Genomic DNA, 19894 nt, shown 5'->3' on the forward strand with positions numbered 1-19894 from the left:
ATTTTGTTTGATCAAATATCATTATATAAAGAACTTGTATTTCAAGTTGCAAAAATTTTAACTCAAAACATTCTACTGCCGCATAAATTTTTATTAAACAATTTAAAAAATATCTTTTGTACATATTTTAAAAATTCCTGTTGCTTATAACACTTAATAGATTGCCAAATTGTCCCGAGTTTATGACTACGTAGGTATGTTAAAATTTGTCGCAAATTTTGCAATAAAATAACGAAAAATTCTCCCCGTGAAAGCATTAAAAATAAATCTAATTTATAATTTATGCTAACAATTTGTTAAATATTTAAGATCATTGCACTGACGAAAATTTAATTATTTAAATAAGTTTTATATTTGCAGAATTAATCTCGATTTCGTATCCTGTTACGGCAGGTTCGTTTAGTAAATCCGCGCGACAAATCAGTGGATCTTGGTAATCTACCGATTAACAAAATGACGATCAGAAAGGTGCCAGTGATCAACGAGGGACGTGCTGCGCTCGAGTTAAAGTTCGATCTTATGAAAAAATTGCCTGGCTACGATCGATTTCGTGAACGAATTCAAATTTATTCGGGGAAAAACGATCAAGATAACTCCAAAATTGATCGCACTCGAGCATCGATCTCTGAAACGAAACGTTCGCATACACTTGACATGACTCTGCAGACGATCGAGCCCGATCTGTCCGAAGTTTTGGACATCGAACCAACAGAATCGATCATACTTCAACCAGGAAAAATCGCAAATGTTGTCATAAAGTACAAATCTATGCGCAGAATGCGTCCTTTTATGGCTAAAGTAGCGTTCCAAACCAATTCCACGATCCAGCCGTTATTTATTTTACGCGGAAGCTGTATAGGCGCAGAGTTCTGTTTGAACAGAACTTATATTCCTTTTGGTATCGTTGTTCAAGGTTGTCTTAGCGAGGCGAAAGTAGTACTATCGAACACAGGAGATATTGGTGCCAGGTTGGTGTCATTAACTATTATATTTAAAAGGATAAAGAATCGTAAGCTCACATTTTCAACACATTTTAAAATTATTGAAATTTCATTGTACAATGTAATAAAAATAATCAAATCTACTTTATATTTTATTGTATTAAAGTATATTATAAATATCTAAGAAAAAATTAGGTAAAATTCTTCGAGATATAATGTCTTGTCATAATTTTTGAAACAAATTTTATGAAAAAATTCTATTCATGTATTCGTATATTCTATAAATATTGATTTTGTATGTAATTTTCATTAATTTAATATAAGATAGAGATGTTATGTATTTATTAATAATCGCGCATGATGATGTATAAACTGTCGATCTTCAGATTCAAGTGGAATACGTTGAAATTACCTGAAGATTTTAGTATCGCTCCTGCAACTGGCTACTGCTCTTCTGGCATGGACGTCAACTTCGTTGTCAGTTTCCGACCTACTCGGCACGACAGTTTGATCGAGGGCAATGTGAGCGTATACAACTCCTACCCTTATATTGTACCTGTGCACAAATACTTGATCTTCGACGAGAGTCTCATACCTTCCGTATACGTCAAACACAAAAGCGGTTTATTACGCAACACAGTACTCTCGCTATATTTCTACATTGTATTTAACTTTCCGAAGTAACTTTTCCCCTCAAAACTTTGGAATGGGACTCTCCCATACGTGCCCAAGTATTTCTCGAGGCTTTACTATATTCTAATAAGTTATTTTAATAATTATTTTAACATCAATCCTTTAACGCTTGTATTAATAAAACAATGAGTAATTTAAGGCTGTGAACAAGCTACTTTTTGGTTTTGTGAATTATCATTTATTTTATTCTTGCAGTCAAGACAAAATTAGCAGAAAGTTTTGGACGTACTTGTCCTTCTTCAGCATTAATTTTTATTTTTTTTGTCAAATTACTTTACTTGTCATACTTTTTGCAACTATAAATTTCTACATAAGCGCCTATCTATATTGATTTTTGTCGGTTATATATATTATTATATATCATGTAATGCCTGTTTAATTATTTTAATATTAGTTTTAGTAAACATAAAATGATAGTAATTGTTATTTTGAAAGAAGCTTTTAATACAAAAAAAACTTTCCCTCTTTAATTTATATTAAATTTAATATTAATCTTTATAAAAGCGTGTAATAATATAAAAAATTGTATACATAATATACAAAATATAATTTGTAGAATCTTACAAAAAATTAGTTTTATAAGAGATATAATCCTCGGAAACAAAAAAGTTCATTTTTGTCCTTAGGCAATACTTGAAATTGAAAAATATGAGAATCTCGGAGTAAGAATTACCGGAGCTAGCTGCAAGCTACCCGACCCGGTTGACACTCTGCTCTTCTCGTGTCGTGTCCGCGAGAAAATAATGAGGTCCCTAAACATCGAAAACGACACCGCGACCCCTTGGAAATTGAAACCCGAGGTTACCGGCGATTACTTCTTCGTCGACGAAGTTTTGCACGTTCCTTCGAAAAAATCTGTTGCCTGCACTGTCACTTATGCCCCTTTAGTCATGAACAGCGACAGCAATCCTCACGAAGTAATTAAAAAGAAAACTTGACTAATATATTCATGAAACAATCATGCGATTCCGCAGTAACGCGGAATAGCTTTACAATTCTACGTAAAAGCAACAAGTGATGAACAAACGTAATATTTCCGTAAACTATCTCAGGGTACGTTGCTTCTAAAGCTGCCGGATGATAAAGCGCCTTTGGTATATTGTCTTCGAGGGCTGAGTCTACCTCCGCAAGCTCTCGAAAGGATTACACGTCAATTCCCAGCGAAGACAAAGTATATCGAATTGTTACCTGTCTACAATTGGTTGAGTACTCGGCAACGATTCGAATGTAAACTTGAAAATATGAATGACAACAAGCCCGTCGAGGTTTAAACATTTTCAAATAGACTTAGAACATCGTGAAATAAGTATAACATTTTTCTTTCTAATTTATCTTTTTTAGGGCATCAAGGTGTTCACTTTTGCTGGCAACAGTAAAATAGACGTGCCAGCGAATGGTCAGCGAGATTATCGCGTAGAATTTCACTCCTATAAAAAATCAAAGTATAATTTTAAGGTAATATTTGGAAAACGCAACAAAAATTAATTTTTTAATGAACTTTAGTGATGTACAGATAGAAGAAAGCTTTATGCGTGCTTTTGTTGTGTAAAATTATATTTCGCAAAATAATTAGAACTATGCGTGTGCAAAGGTAACGTTCACTAATGAAGAGGGCGAGTATCAATTTTACGAACTCCACTATGATATTACAAGACCACAAGAGATTGAATCGATCAAGTTGATCACTACAGTCCGATCTCCGGTGTACTATACTTTAAGACTCGATAATCCACTTAAGGAACAGCGCGTAACATACACGGCAAAATGTCAACATCCCTACATCACAATTCTCGACGTACCCAAATTCGTGGCACCCTTATGCTACGTTAGTCTTCGGATTTTGACCAATAATGCATTGAAAGTTGCACGGAAGAGATTTTCTCTTATGACTTTTGCTCAAAATTATAGTGACCATGGAACAACATAGTCTTCAAAGAATTTTATTACAACTTTAGTAAAATTTAATTAAATTATCCTAACCAAGATAATATTTTTTGCAACTATATAATTCTTTACATTTTTTGAGATAGGAGAGAAACGTAAAAAAACGTATTGATATCAAAATTATTAAATTGATTAGCAACTGAATTTCGTGATATCATATTTTCTGCTTCTACTATATCAACTGTGTTTTAAAGTCCGGTAAACATGCAGCGCACAATTTAGGAGAACTTGTCTCTCCTTTCCAATTTTTAACTCTTGTTAAAGTACGGTGACCCTTTTTAGCGTATTTCTGTATGCACTTTCTACAAATTTACACAGATATACGGGACCGACAGTCTAAACGCCGCGAGTCGTCGTGGCAAAATACTCTCGATGATTTACCATTGTCTTTCGAGAATAGCAATCGAATAAAAGTCAGAACAATCTGAAACAGCTTCTGAGCAATCTAATTTAAAACTGGGTTTTCAGCACAGAAAGCAGACGCACAACTCTCTACGCTACAATCACTTTAGGAAACAGGGAAACTTATAAATGTTTATAAATTTACCTAAGAAAAAATTATTATTGATTACTATAATGTAAAATCCACTTTCAACAGGTGTAACTTTCTTAATTTAAATTTAATCAAATTATTGTGTATTGCATAATAGTTTCGTTAAATTCTATCAAAACTTTATCAAATTTGATTAAAAATGTATGAAAATTCTTCGAAAATCATATTGCCTTACGACTATAAGTTTGAAAATAAATTCTGAGAGAAAATTCTCTTCGTGTAAAAAATTACTCAAATACTGTTTTCCGAGGGTATATTAAAATACTAATCCTTTGCGGTTTAAAATATTTCTAACAAATGAGCGAAGATGAAATATTTTGTCCTTAATTTTATCTAATCGATTGATCAAGTATAAATCAAGAAATTTTTGTCTCTCGTGGAATTAATGAAGGATTCCGAAAATGTTACGCTATAGTTTGCTGATTATCATATGTAAATTTATATTCTGGAAGACTCATGAAGGTGATAGGCTACTACATTGCATTGTGTCAAATTCAATTCAGACCGCAAAGAATTAAATATTAAGAGATTGTATCCGCAATCTATAAATAAACTTTAATCAGCTAAAGAGAAACTAATGAAGAACAATACTAATAAAGATTGTCGTGAATGCGACAGGAAACCATCGGCATCAAGTATTATCCTTTACACCCCGCCGAGGAAAGCACTGTAAGCTTGCACGTAAACTGCGAGGAGCTCGGACTGTTTCCCTATGAGCTGCGATTGCAAGCGATGCCAGCATCCGCGGAGAAAACGACGCGCGTCGTCGCGGTGCTCGGCGGTTCCACTACATTCTCACTGACCATAAGCAATCACGCTCAGAAGACCGCAGTGTTCGCCATCAAGGTAAGCATAAGACGTTTCTTCCTTTCCTTGCCACAACTATCGGGAAAATTTCTTTTTTGTTCTAGGTGAATAACGAATGCTTTACAATTCCAAAGAACATCGAAGTGTCACCGATGAGCAGCGCAACATTCGACGTAACTTACGAACCCAGCGACGTCGACAACGTATCAGCCACTTTGACAGCCACATCCGAGATTGCTGGCGAATTTATGTACGATATATAATTTGCAATTAACCAGGGTTATTACACTTAAAACATTTATGTTTAAAACATGTTTTAACTGTAATAATAACTATATTAATTTAAACAGGCACTTGTTTTAAACATGTTTAAAACAAATATTTAAAACGTGATTATTTTCAGGAAAAAATTCAATATAGGTTTTAGGCCATTTATAATATTTTTATTTTTATTTATGTAATGTTTATGTCTCACAAGTATTATAAAAGAATTAGCTTATTCATAAACATAAGTCTTAATAGTATAAAACGTATACGAAGACATGAACAAAAATTATATCTTTTGTTTTATTATTCAGATATTAATATTTATATTAAAAATTTCTATTCAGTTGAAATATAGATTATTTATAGTAAACAATACATTATTTTTTTATTAGATTATGAAAACAATAATTTTCTATAACAGAAAAATTACGGTACAAAAACGGTAATTTCCCATAGCAAAAAAATCACAGTGATATCATAGCGATATCAGAAGTCATGCTGATATGCAATGTCCGCTTTGTACCAGAACGAAATCCATGTAATATCATTACGCAATTTGTAACACAATTACATAATGATATCATGGCAAAATCACTCTGTGACAAAGTGAACATTTACACCTTGATATTACTGTGACTTTTACTATGGAGGATGTGAAATGGGATATCTATTGATTCAATATCATCTCCTTTTTGACCACTTTTTCACCTATTTAAAGTAGTTAAAAGATTTTTTAATTAATAAACAAGTCTCTAGAAAAAATGTCTGTATTCCTTTTTGGAAAAAAATTAAATGCAGTATAATTTAATTACTTTTGAAATTTTGAGAAACTTTTATAGACACGAATACCCATGATTGAGTCTTAAGAGTTAATATCACTTAATTTTTTACGACCTTATACAGAGTTGAACATAATATTGTGGTAGCCTAATACATAATTCTTTAAGCATTTAAATCTCTATGCCATTGTAATCAGTCAACTTGTTTTGGGGATCTCCATAAATTCTTTTAAATAATAAAAATTCTTTGCTTCACGTTTAGTTAACTGATTAGATAAAATTAAGGACAAAATGCTTGATCTTCATTGATTTCTTCATTGATTTCCTTCATTTGAAAATGGTTTGGATACCAAAAGATTAAGGATGTGTTGGACATACAGTTCTTGCAAAGTAAATAAAATTTCTTGTTTAATATCAACACTTCAAGTAAATTATATACATATTAAAGTTATGTAAATAAGATTATATTTTTATTTAATAACATATTTTTATAGTTTATTGATTCTGTTTGTTATTAAAAATTACATTATTTTTCACATGATTTAAGAAAAATCTCGATTTTTTTGTGTAAGTACTTTAAGTATTCAAAATAATTAATAAAAAGTTTTATTGTAATTATCTGTTTAGTTATTTTGTAGATAAATAAATAAATTTTGTTTATTTTATAGAACCGATCTCTGCATCGCAATAAAATTTTACATAAATTATTTTTAATATTTAAAGTATTTGAATAAAAAAATTAATTTTGTTCATTATTTCTTTGATTATTTCATTATTAATTATATTTTCATTAGCGCACATGTATATTTTTTTTTAATAATTTTTTATTCAGCAAAAAAATCGTCACCAATTTTTTTTTTACTACTTTTAAGTGCAGCATAAAACAATCTATAATTTTTTCATAATTTTCTAAATGTTTTAAGAAATATCCTATATATTCTTCAACCTGCTGATTATTTATTAAATTCACAGAATATAATTATAAGTCATATACATTGAACATGTTTGATTAAATTATTTATAAACAGATTTCCTCTCGTCGGGATGTATTCACTGCCGAAACCTCGAGGACCGTATACAGTTACTGGCAACACACCGGTTTCTATACCATTCAAGAATATGTTTAGAGAAACCAAATCTTTCGAGCTTATCTTGGATGATCCCGAAGTTTTCACAGCAACGACGTTGAATACAATTGAACCAAAACAAGTAATTTTAAAAGATTTTTTCTATTATCTTTCTCGAATAATAATCTCTAAGATTGAAAATATTTAATCATGTTTCAAATAAAAATTTTAACACGTATTACAAATTTATACAAAATATTTAATAATAAACGAAAGGGAAAAAATGTGTTTATTAATATTTTTGTAACTTATAAAATGTATAAAATTATTTATGAATCATTATAATACGATTATTTGTTAATAATGTTTATCTAAATAAATGTTTAAAAAATTAAAAATTAAAGTAATAAATTTAAAAAATTAATAAAATTTTAACTTAACTTAATTACCTCTAAATAAATTAATTTTTAACAAGTTATTCATTTTATTTTATGTATCTTATTGAGATTGTTTTTTATTTTATTTATTTTATTAGCTCTTAAAACACATAAAGTAATTTATTTCTAACAATAAGTTAAAAGTTTATTCATGTTAAAGAAAAAAAAATATTTAAAAAAATACAAATTTGCACGCAGAAAACAATATTTCTTTATTATTTCGTATTTACTCACACAGTACACAAAAGATGTTTTAGAAACATTTATAAAACGTTTTATCGACAACTTTAGTAGATCTGTGCTGTGTGGAGAATTTACAAATAAAATTTTAAAATTAATTAAAAATCTGTACTATAATTATTTTGAGTGATTAAAAAATTTAAAAACTTTGATAAATTACGAATTTCTAATTTAATATAAATCATGATTTTCAAAATTAACTTTTAATTTAATTTACATTAACTTAATCTTAACATAAATAACTTTTTAATATAACTAAATTATTTTTATAAACCATTAACTTTATCTTAGTCTTAAAAAATATTAATGTACCCAACCCTAATAATATTATAATTTATAAGATTTATAAGATTACTCAAGCAAACTCAGTTAACAAAATATCTGAAAACAACAATAGACAACTTTAAAATATCTTTCAGAATTCTTTATTGTTTGTTAAAGACACGTTGTCTAAGAATCATTTACGTTTAATGAACGTTTAAAAAACATTTATTACTACCAATAAAATTTTATAATTTTTAAAAACGTTTGTCCAACATTTTTAACAACTATTTAACGTTTATTAAACTGTTAAAGTAACTCATAAAAACAGTATTTTAAACTAGTAGAAAACTGTTAAAAAATAGCTATTAAGTAATATAAAGATTTTCTAAATGTTTATTAAATAATTTTAAAAATTATCAAATTTTAAACGTTTATTTTTTTCAGCTTAAACGTTTAAAATTACATTCTAACGTCTATTAAACGTATTTTGAATCTGTGTTGCTTGAGTACATTTATATTCATTATTATATAATTAATATAAATCAATATTGCAGGTGGTCCCCATTGTTGTTCATCTAAAAGAAACATCAAGTGGCAAGGGGGAACTAGAAGACGACAATTATCCAGTAACCGGAAAACTTCTGGTTTATTGCACAGATCCGAAGGTTTCCCACGTCAATTGGATTTATTATTTAAGAGGCGTACACGAGTAATAAATGAATAACATATCAATACGAGATACGCTTTATCGCATTTTACTCGCAATATAAATTTATACACTTGATTACGAAATGATAATTGTATCATCGAAAAGAATAAATACGTGCACTTTTCTGGATACGTTTTATATGCGAGGTCATTCAAAGGGTATCTAGATATTCGCCCGTCATAGTCGCTCGCGCACGCGCCTCGCTCCGCTCCGAACGTGCGCCATAGTGATTCGCAATTTCTGTAATGGAGGTTCGTAGCTTCGTAAACACGAGAGAGTCCGGAGACGTTCCCGGCTGGACCGCCGCTCGCGTCAACACGTGAGTTTCGCGAAACCGGCGTGTTCCTCGGATTCGCGCGATCGTCGCGTACCGCTACGCAGCGAGAACCTAACCTTAAGGGAAGCATTTTCATGCCGCTACTCTCTACTCCACTTTAAATCCGCTTCCTGGCGAACTTCAGCGCACCGTCCACGAGGAACAATTACCTTCTCAAGGAAGTCTGACACGGTAAGCCCGGCGGACCTCGCGCGATTAGTCCGTCCGATGACCGTACGTCGCAAAAGCGGCTCGCGCTTGATCTGACAGGCTCAGGCATGCACCTGATGCATGCAACGCAATCGTACGCGGGCGATCTTCTTCGGGTGTGCGTACCTTCGTCTTACGTCGCGCCACCATGAGTGAGGAGTCTAGGAAGATAGTGACCAGATTCCATCCCATCCACGGCGAGAACATCCTCCTCTGCGAGGACAGTACTGTGGCAGTGCGCACCACGAGCTTTGCCAATTCGGTGGCCTTCAGCGAGAAGCCGTTACAACCAGGGGAGATCTTCCTCGTGGAGATTGAGAAGACGGAGAGAGGATGGAGTGGACACATGCGGCTTGGTCTCACCCTGATCGATCCGGCTTCGGTTAACAACAACCTGCCTCAATACGCAATGCCTAATCTAGTTAGACTGGGCAATACATGGATCCTTGCTATAACTAGGAATCAAACTATCTGGGACAATTTTGACGGTGGTCTATCAACCACATACACCTCTCTTACTGGTTAATATTTGTTATCACTCTTATAAAAATTCTATTTATCAATGTAATATTGTGATTAACTTTGAAAAGGAAACTTGTTAGAAATCATACAATATGTTTGTAGTATTGATGCAAAAATCTCTACGATACAAAAGTTGTTCAGCAGAAAAAGCAGTTTGGTAACTGTTGTGTGAGATTTTTTAATACAATTGATTCTTGTGCCTTTAAGAAGTTATAACTGAAAAATTAAACGCTGCAATCTGTTTAAAGTTATATAGAATATTATTTAAAGCAAAGCTAATAAAATTTCAGATTGATTGACTGTGTAGTTTCCAAGAAAATAAAAAGAGTTCTATACATGCATCTTATAACAAATGCAACGTCACTTTGCTTTTAAAAATGTTTCAACATAAAAATTATAAAAATAATTACAGCAAACCTTTTTCTATGGTCTTGTCAAAAATTTAACTCCATTCACCATGTAATTTTTTCATACGCAATTAAAAAGTTGAGGATAGTATGCTTATAAATTAAAGATGACTTTTGATGAATTAAAGAATATAATAAAAGATTAATTTAGCAACATTATTGAAAAAATACTTAAAAAAAATGGTTACAAAGATATTAATTGAAAACTAATCTATTGTACAGTTCTAATAGAGGTGTGCGAATAGTACAAAAATTTAGAATCATTGGTAATTCAATTTTGAATCAACCACCTATTTTAATTGTATTTATCTCACGCGACAAATTTGTGTTCAAGTATACAAATTTTCATGTTTGATTATTTATTGATTTCCAAAACTTTTCTACAATTTCTATATCTTATAAACTATTCATAAGTTTATGTACATGTTAGACAATCATTTTTGTAAATTTATTTTAATATTTCATAGATTTGTATTGTGATTTTATAAAACATAAGATTGGCAGGTCTATGTCAGTTATTTTATAAAATTTATTAAAGTATTATTACTTTGATAGTAACATTATAATTTATGTTATATGTATATTTATTAATGTAATATTGCATTAATTCAGAGTATCTATAAATTTTTACATATACTACATATACATAATTTTTACATATCAACAGATTATTTTTTTTATTTTCTAAAATTACGATTAAATTTCTTGTCTATTAAAAAGAATATGCAATGTCATTGCAAACACTTTACATTAGCATATAATGTAATGATTTAAATTAGCATGTGATATATAAACATAAGAAAACTTGATTTGAATTCTATTCGTATTCGAATAAAAGAGATTTAATTCGATTTGACATGAAAATTTTAAATATGATTTATTACGACTTTGAACATGTTATCAAACATTGATTTGATATGATTTATCCTCACAAATATTTAACTCGTTTATCTCTAGGTTTCATACATAAACATTGAAATATATAATAAGTATTGAAAGAGAGAGAGAGACAAAGAAAGAAATATTTCAGTTGTTTAATTGTACAGACATTTCCGACATTTTTAATGGCAAAATAAAAAGGATATAAATAATATATAAAATCTTATTAACTAATCTTATTATTAAAGACATTTTATTAATTTAATTTTATGCAGTTAAAATCAATAATAATCTTATAGAATCCAAATACATGCTAAAATTTCAAGAATTGTTACTTTTTTAATTAATAATTTACTTTTTGATACGATTGTATCAACCTTCTTAATTCCTGTTAGATCTAAATATATAAACCCATATTAAAAAATTTTAACAGTTGAAAAGCCTTTTTCAGCTGAACACAGTTAAAAAGTAAAATTATAAAAGTATTAAGTAATAAGAGCAAAACTAAAAATAATTATGCATTAGATGCATTCAAAATTTCTATTATATTATATGTTTGCTAAATATCGTGTACTTGTTTATCAAAGGTATACCACCAGGAATACCAGCTAGAGAGAAAAAACTGATCACGGATGGAGTCAACGTGCAAACGTCGCGCGGTGTCATCCCCTTCAATGCTCTAAAGCCAAATATAGATGGTTCTTCCCAATGCATCCTACCTACAGATGCAGGCAGCCGTATCGGCATTATGTATGTGCCACAAGCTGGTTGTCCTGATAAAGCAGAGATGCATTTCATTATCAATGGTGAGGATCAGGGTGTATGCGGAAAGGACATTCCTTATAAAGCGGGACCCTTGCGAGCAGTGGTGGATGTCTACGGCACCACAAAACAAGTTCGGATAGTTCAACTGTATGGGGGTGAGCATCTATGTCTTTTGCTTTTGCTTAGTCTCGTTTCCTTTTTTTTCAGCACGGTTTCTACACGTTTCTGTACGTTTCTGTACGTTTCAGCAGTATCAACGCTACAGAGTGCTTGCCGTGACGCTATATTGCAATACACCAAGAGAAACGCAGTCAATCTGCTCCCTTTACCGAGACTACTGAAGGACTATCTCTTGTATCAGTCACAGTGAGAATCTGCTCATTCCGTTTTCGTATATATGTTTAGAAAATATTACCTGTTAATTTCTATATCTCTTTCCCAGTGATATCTTCAATGTTTGATATGTATATGCGTAATATATGTTCTATTAATTATTGAAGACTGCCGGGACATATATCGACTCGAAGCGTTCGTGTGAATTTATTCGTTTCTATACACATATCTTTTTGAATTGTATACGACAGAAACGGTTGACCACATAATGTATCTTCATAATGGACCTTTTTTTACTTGTACATTTTGAAGATTTTTCTGGGGTGGAAATGCTAAATCATGATGTGTACATAGTGTAACGAAATGTTGATCGCTGTAAAATCGTGAAATTCAGCGAGATCGTATTGAAAGTTTAAATATAAGTATCATTCGGAAATGACAATGAGTTATTGAACATAACGGCGCCATATATAAATGTTAGGTATATTTTTGGGCAGTTACTTTCGTTCTATCTATATTTCCTGAATTATCTATTTATTATGAGATATATGTAGGATTAAGTTGCAATTGACACTGTTATTGAATAAACAAAAACGAACGATATTAATATAAGTGTCCAAAGCAAACCTGTTTTACAAAATAAAGGTATTTATAAGAAGAAAAGAGAAAACCATCCTTTTGATATCAGATTCAATCTGTATATCAATATATATCCAATATGCTTACATATATGAATATTATATTTTTCTAATTATATTTTTTTGAACGTATAATCATATCATTTAACAAGAAAATTATCATACATATCCTCAACAATATCATATGAAGAAATCTATTTTTTATAAAAAGTTAGTACGTCATTGTATACTTTGTAGGATAACACGTGCTTAACAGTATAATATAAGCGAGAACTGCGCTTAGAAATGCTAACCATCCTATTAGCAATATAATATATTTCCATGGCGACCTTTTGCCATTCGATTGCACGAGGTCGGTATTGTCGTCCACGTCTATTTCTATTTTGGCTGTCGCGGCCGGATCTAGGATGCTGACTAGAAGAATCCGACCAACTCGGCTGCGCAAAATGGACGTCGTGCTAGCTGAAATCCACACGGGTGGCTCGGTAGTCACTTCTTGCAAGTATCGCAAGATACTGGTAAGGATAAGAGCGAACGTTGCTATTCCGAGAGAACCCTCATAAAAAGTCACTGAAATAAAAAACATTTGTGATTTTCTTTCTTTTTTTTTTCTTCGTTTCTTTTTGTTATATACAGTAAAATTAGAAAAAATTGACGGTTATTAAACTTTACAAATTAAATATGATTGGGTAGATTAATTTTATAGAAATTTGTATTGAGAAATATTATTATTGCCAAGACATTAAATATCGAAAGTCAAAGACTTTCAAAGAGATAAATAAACGAGCAGTTTCTTTTTCGTAATCTTATTAAATTATATTTTATTAAATATTTACGCATTTTAGGAGTGTTAAAGCCACTCCTCGGCATTTCCCAATGCACGTCTTGTATACTCAATAAATGACAAATAAAATTGATATTAGCAATCACCATACGTTCATAGGATTTTGGTTCTAGCCATAATGTCATTAGAGTCATCACCATTAGCACTGTGAACATTATGTAAATACATCAAAATTAACAGACAAAGCAGGTGAATATTAATTCACTCGTTGAAAATTAAGTTACCATGTATTAGCGTTAAATTTAAATTATCGAAAAACTTACATTAACAAAATGTAAAATTTGATTGCAAGTTTTTATCGTACTTTAAAAAAGGAGAAAAGAATATTTTAATAATAATGAAAATTAATACGTACCTATAGTAGGTGATAAGTATATAATGTTTATGATGCTCCAATTACTCCTCAGAATAAAATGATAGGAAATCATTTTAACACTTGAACCCGAGTTATATTTATATTTATTCTCCCATCTCGTCATATAAAGTTTCACTAAATCCCATTCGACGTTTTTTATTTCTACAGTAGTCTATAAAAGTGACTGTAAGTTTATTCAACTAGCAGATTGAAAATTAAAAAAGAATTTATCAAAGCATTACTAAAAAAGTTAAATTATCTTGTTCATATCGCGCAAATGTTACTTATTTAGCGACAAACATAAACCTGTTGTGATAGAGAATAAAAGAATCATACCGTATTCCGATGTGAATAAAGCTTGACTTCGTCATCAGAATGTGACCACGATCCGAATTGTATCGTGCAATTCATGATATTGTACGGCCACCACGTGTTATCTGAGACGCAAGATGAGGAATATTTGGCTGCTGTTAACCATTTTACAATCCCCTGGTGTGAGACCCAACATTTTGAACGACTATAATCCGATGTGCTTTCTCCAATTCGTCTAAATATACAAATAATTTAATAAATTCCATTTAAACTAACACCATTCCATAATTTAGGTGTAGAAAAGGATTAAGGATATTAAACAAAGTATTTTTTTTCACAATCAGTCTTAGGTCGGAATTCATAATCGCAAATAATTTTTAATTTTTGATTAAAAACATAATTAATTACAGATTATATTTATTAAAGATGTGCGAATAGTTCAAATAGTTTGAAAATTTTAAATCGTCGAAAAACGATTCAATTTCTAATCAATCGTCTATTTTAATTGTTTTATATATACACACACACAACCAATCTTGTATCAGCGCGTACCAATTCTCGTGTCTGATTGTTTGTCAATTTCAAAAACGTTTCTAAATCTTATAAGATATTCAAAAAATTGTGTATTGAATAAATAAACGTCTTTGTTTTATTTTAACATTAAATCCATTTTGACTCTCCAATATTATACATAGCTTACTCGTTATGTATCAAAATGTCAGGCACCCAAATTTGATAACTTGATATAGGCATCCAGTCAATGTTATTGTTTTGTGAAGGCTCCCATGTCAAATGCGAATCGTTCCATATCTATCCAAACAAAATATTAATTTAAAACTCAAACATTATGTTTATATACTATGTAAATTATATTAATAATTAAAACAAAAACGCATTTAAAAATAATCCTTTAATTAATAACTGAATAATCGGTACCTTACATACTCCCTTTTTTTAAACTCATTGTCAGTTATGTGACTGTACTATTTATAATATTTATACATACGATGTAAACTTACCATTGACATCCACGCATGCAACGTGAAGATTTGATCTTCATGAGTCTAAAAAATATATGTTAGAATTACAAATTCAATTTTCTAGTTTTTTTTGTGGGCGTATTTTTACAGTATATTTTTGAGTCTATTTAAAGTTAAAATTGCAAAGAATAGTTGATAAAAAAAATAAAAAAACTTTGTTAATAATAAGGTACAAAAGAGATCCGAATTTCTTTTTAATGAAGACTTAGCGGATACTTACGTACTCAAAGAAGTACGGCTTCAGATAGAAACTCACAACCGTTACATTATTATTATTTTTTACCGGTCTTACACTGGAATCATATTCGCACAGGAGAGACCTTTTTAATTTCACCATTGGTGATTTGTTCTCGTTACAAGTATCCAGTATTACATCGGTGTAAACAATATGAAAAATAGATAGCAAGACGAAAAAGATACCGTTTTTGTTCATTTTAAATATCTACACTGTGAACGATGAACGGATGTACAACGACTGAATCGTTTAATAATGGATTGTGAGAGCAGAACCGACGATAACCATACGCCCAGTGAAATGTAAAACTGCAGACCTCGAATACCGCCCCTTCAAAAAATGAACTCTTATCTACAACAGCAATAGTTTTATCTTTTTTTTTAAGTCGTGAATGACGTACACACACTTTCCGGATGTAAACACAAAATTATCTTAACATTATTAAATTTTTCATTGTTTATACTATTTTTTATTCATTTTTAATTTGAATCTACATATTTGATACATAATATTTATAATTTTTAAAAACAATTAAATTGGAGTTTGTTGAAGTTATTGTGATAATAATATTTAACATTTATGTTAAACAAAACTTTTTAAGCAAATGGATAAGAATAATAAAGATAAGAACGACATAATTATTAAAAAATTAAATTTAAAATAAATTTGTTTTTTATATATTAATAACATTTTATTGATTATTATAGCATTTGTAGCCAATATTATATATTTACTTTTTAAATACCTTTTTCAATGTCATTTTTGTTAATATTTTTATAGTTACAAATATAATTATTTAAATATTGTAAATGACATAAATTTCTCGTACAAGAGAGTATATGGAGAGGTTTTCAACGTGGAAAGTTTTAAAAAATAAGGTACATTTATAAAAATAACGCAAACATTTATTTTAATCTTCCACAAAAGGATAATTAAAACAGATTGCTTAAAAGTATTTTGAATATTATAGAAAATGTTATAATTGTACAGTGAATTAATTTCTAGCTCCTGAAGGTACAAGCATGATTACGATGATGATATAAGTAAGCATCACGCAGAAGAATGACAACCACTCGATGATAGTGGCAAAATGTCTCCAGGATGATTCTTTCATTTTCATTCCGGACTTTGGAAGATCTGAGCTGTCTTCAGTCACTAATCCTCCACCTGCTATTTTGGACTCCTCATCATTCAGGACCAAGAATTGACCAGCCTTATTGTTTAAAATAAACGTTGTCGTGGAAGAAATCCAGTTTGGCATCTCCATGCTCATATTTTGCAATTTACGTAACAAGGCCGTCAAAATTAATGTGAATGTAGCCAACGCCAATGACTCGCGATAGAACAGCACTGCAGAAATATAAGTTACTTGTAATAGATGAATTACATGAGTTTACGTGATAACAACAAAAAATTTTAATCGTGAATGTCGAAAGTTTGATCCTGAAAAATTTGGCTTATAATACCTTATGCAACGAAAATAATTATGCATATTTTGCTGCGGTTTTAAAAGAATAATTTTTAAAAGAGTAAGTAAATAGATCCAAACAAATTTTTACACGAATATTTATTGATTTATATAAAAAAAAACTAATTTACTTTGTAATATAACTTTCTCGTCAAATTTGCAAAACGCCAATTTACCTAAAAATTATCAAGAGTAAAATAATTAAATAATTTTTAAACCATTAATAAAATTGTGCTCAAATTTTATACAGATACTGAAACGTAATAATAGAACAATTTATGACATTTTTATATTTTTGGTAATGCTGAGATATGACGTATCCTTTTTAGTAACATTTAAACTATATTTAACATACATATATTGCATAATGTTGGTATAAAAAGATTTTATTTCAAAGTTAGACAATTGATATATCTCAGCTAAATTTAATTTAAGATATTTTTGTCTGTAATTATGATGTTCTTTGCGGTTTTAATACTCACGTATGTTCGGAGGATTTACGCCGTTGTATGGCAGTTGCCAATGCAAATCGTATATACAAAGTAGGTGACAAATAAAATTTACACTCGCGATCGCTATTCGTTCAACTGATCTTGAATCCAACCAGAGCACCGTTAGGGTGAGGAATATCAAAGCTAAAAAAGGCATTCTAATTGATCGTAATCTAATTGTAAGTTTACTATGTCTGCTTTCGCAAAATAATTGCTTACTGATGGCCGGTGTGATGTAAGATCTATGATTTATGTCGTGGTGTCGAGTCAATAAAAATGTAAAATCGACTCTGGGAAACGAATCGTTCGGACAACATTTATACTTCATAACGACTTTCTCTGCGTTTATAAATTTTAAGTCCCACTCTGTGTTATTCTCATAGCCAGTCATATCCATCTGTAAAATAAATGTAGTCATATGTAGTTAGATATTTTTATTTGTTAGCATAACATAGATATAAATTTATTTATAAATAAAACAAAAAATGTAATAGAATAGAAAATATTTTTTAACGTATATCATCAATTAAAAGAGAAAGAAAAATGTTCTAATTTTAAGATGGAATTTTGCAATACTAACAATTTTGCAATACATATTAGCTCGAGATGAATTAAATTTTATAATACATTTCTCATTACAAGAAATATTCAGAAAAAAGTATATGAAAAAGAATTGATTATTTTAATTTTAGAGCAAATCAAGTAATTTACGTACTTTGGGCTCTTCTAGAGTGACATCAATTTCTTCTCCTGTGTGCGACCATGAGCCTAATGTGATATTACATGTGTGCTGATCGTAAGGCCAATAGGTATAATCAGGATTGCATTTTGCAAGATATTTTACAGACGGCACACAACTGACAGAACCCGTACTAAAGAGCAAACAATCCGTCTTGTAGAACGTTGGGTATTCATCATTCGACATATCACCACTAAAAGAAAAATCGCACTTACATCACGTAGTTTACAGCGAGTAACACGATTAATAATAATGGTGCAAAACTAACTTACGAGTTGTAGACATACAGATCGGGCACCCAAATATCATAAGCTTTCACGTGAATATAAGTAATCGCATCATATTCGCTCGGTGTCCAAGTGAGAAACGTATCCATCCAAGACTGTTAATTAAATATTTTATTAAAATAGCAATGTGATATGATAAATAAAATATTCTAGACTCACATACGACATCCAACTGTGAAGTGTCAATATACCCTGCTCGTTCTGTAAATAAAATAATTAGTTTTTTTAACACACAGTTATATATTATTTAATAGTTGTAAGGTATTGTCAGGAGTTAGTTAAGTTTTTTAATTAAGACATTTTAATTAGAAAAATGTCTTATTAAAAACTAAAAATTATAGCAAGAATAACTATCACAAACATGATTGTTTGAGTAAAATCCTCGCTAAAAGTGTATCACTCTTGTTTGAAATATTTAGAATATGACTCGCGTTTAGCACGTTATAACTATATACTACTTTATAATCATCTAGATAGTATAATCAATGCACTTACGAATTCCATCATTTTCGGCATTAGCCTAAGAGTCACGTTAGTTGCTGTTTTATGATGGCTTGGACGGACGGTGGAATCATATTCGCAAAAAAGATGCTTTTTAAGGCGCAACAGCGGTGTCGTAGCTTCCAAACTTTTGCATCCTCGTGTTACAACATCATCTTCTTTTGCGCTAAATGCTAAAAAAAGTATAGAAATTTATATTAATACTTAAAGTAATATTACATTACATTTAACCAATTAATTACTTTAATATATTGGGTTAGAATAAAAATGCATAGCGTTTTTTAAATGAAATTCAAAGATGATGTTTAGATATTTATTCAATCACATATATGTCACGCATATGAGAACTTTCGATTTAACTTAAAAAATACTAATTTTTATTAGAATATATTTTTTTTAATGTATTTTTTAAACTTTTACACTGTGCAGATTTAACTTTTATTTAACTGTTGAATTAAATATAATATAAAAAATTATTATTATTATTAATTTGACGATTACTTCACGTACCAGGCCAGAAAATTACGAAAAATCCGAACATCTGCAGTATTCTCATTTTGATCGAAACGAGCCAACGGCTCTGGTTCAACTAAATCTCTTTGTTACAATATTGTAACAATCAAACGCCTCATGAAATCCGAAACTGCTGATACATTGAACGCCCCCAAAGTATCGATACTTGAGAGTAACACGACAACCAATTAAATAAAGACAGTTTTGTACCGTTTGAAATGTTAAAAGTATCAATTAAAACTCTAAAAATCTCTCGTAATAAATTTGCATCTTGATTTGTAAAATTCATGAAATAAATTTTGGAATGCCTGTTTTTTCTTTTTCACTTTTTCTCCCCC

General features: G+C 30.2%; 4 protein-coding genes across 5 annotated transcripts; 2 read left to right on the plus strand and 2 right to left on the minus strand.

The window, feature by feature from the left end:
• Positions 1-366: 366 nt before the first annotated feature.
• On the plus strand, positions 367-8786 carry LOC120358118 (hydrocephalus-inducing protein homolog). Its single transcript, XM_039450850.1, has 11 exons — positions 367-968; positions 1328-1604; positions 2261-2551; positions 2687-2899; positions 2985-3089; positions 3226-3560; positions 3773-3776; positions 4750-4977; positions 5043-5188; positions 7013-7193; positions 8547-8786. The coding sequence occupies exons 1-11, from the start codon at positions 454-456 to the stop codon at positions 8703-8705; spliced, it is 2454 nt and encodes an 817-aa protein (XP_039306784.1). The 5' UTR covers positions 367-453; the 3' UTR covers positions 8706-8786.
• Positions 8787-8930: 144 nt separating this feature from the next.
• LOC105203846 (neuralized-like protein 2) lies at positions 8931-12740 on the plus strand. Of its 2 annotated transcripts, none has more exons than XM_011172767.3 (3): positions 8931-9748; positions 11623-11955; positions 12049-12740. In XM_011172767.3, the coding sequence occupies exons 1-3, from the start codon at positions 9376-9378 to the stop codon at positions 12168-12170; spliced, it is 828 nt and encodes a 275-aa protein (XP_011171069.1). In that variant the 5' UTR covers positions 8931-9375; the 3' UTR covers positions 12171-12740. The 2 variants fall into 2 exon arrangements, with proteins under 2 accessions (XP_011171069.1, XP_011171070.1); XM_011172768.3 differs by having other exon boundaries at positions 12052-12740.
• Positions 12328-15876, minus strand: LOC105203847 (neuronal acetylcholine receptor subunit alpha-2). The gene is made up of 7 exons (XM_011172769.3): positions 15543-15876; positions 15302-15346; positions 14983-15092; positions 14307-14517; positions 13971-14142; positions 13608-13760; positions 12328-13341 (listed from the first exon to the last, which is right to left on the minus strand). Exons 1-7 carry the CDS (start codon positions 15753-15755, stop codon positions 12983-12985), a joined length of 1263 nt encoding a protein of 420 aa, XP_011171071.1. The 5' UTR covers positions 15756-15876; the 3' UTR covers positions 12328-12982.
• Positions 15877-16440: 564 nt separating this feature from the next.
• On the minus strand, positions 16441-19662 carry LOC105203848 (neuronal acetylcholine receptor subunit alpha-2). Its single transcript, XM_011172770.3, has 8 exons — positions 19554-19662; positions 19038-19216; positions 18702-18743; positions 18528-18637; positions 18232-18448; positions 17736-17913; positions 17508-17660; positions 16441-16907 (listed from the first exon to the last, which is right to left on the minus strand). Exons 1-8 carry the CDS (start codon positions 19597-19599, stop codon positions 16552-16554), a joined length of 1281 nt encoding a protein of 426 aa, XP_011171072.1. The 5' UTR covers positions 19600-19662; the 3' UTR covers positions 16441-16551.
• Between the last annotated feature and the right edge of the window lie 232 nt (positions 19663-19894).

Source organism: Solenopsis invicta, chromosome 6 (assembly GCF_016802725.1).
Source record: "Solenopsis invicta isolate M01_SB chromosome 6, UNIL_Sinv_3.0, whole genome shotgun sequence".
In the NCBI taxonomy this organism is placed as follows: Eukaryota; Metazoa; Arthropoda; class Insecta; order Hymenoptera; family Formicidae; genus Solenopsis; species Solenopsis invicta.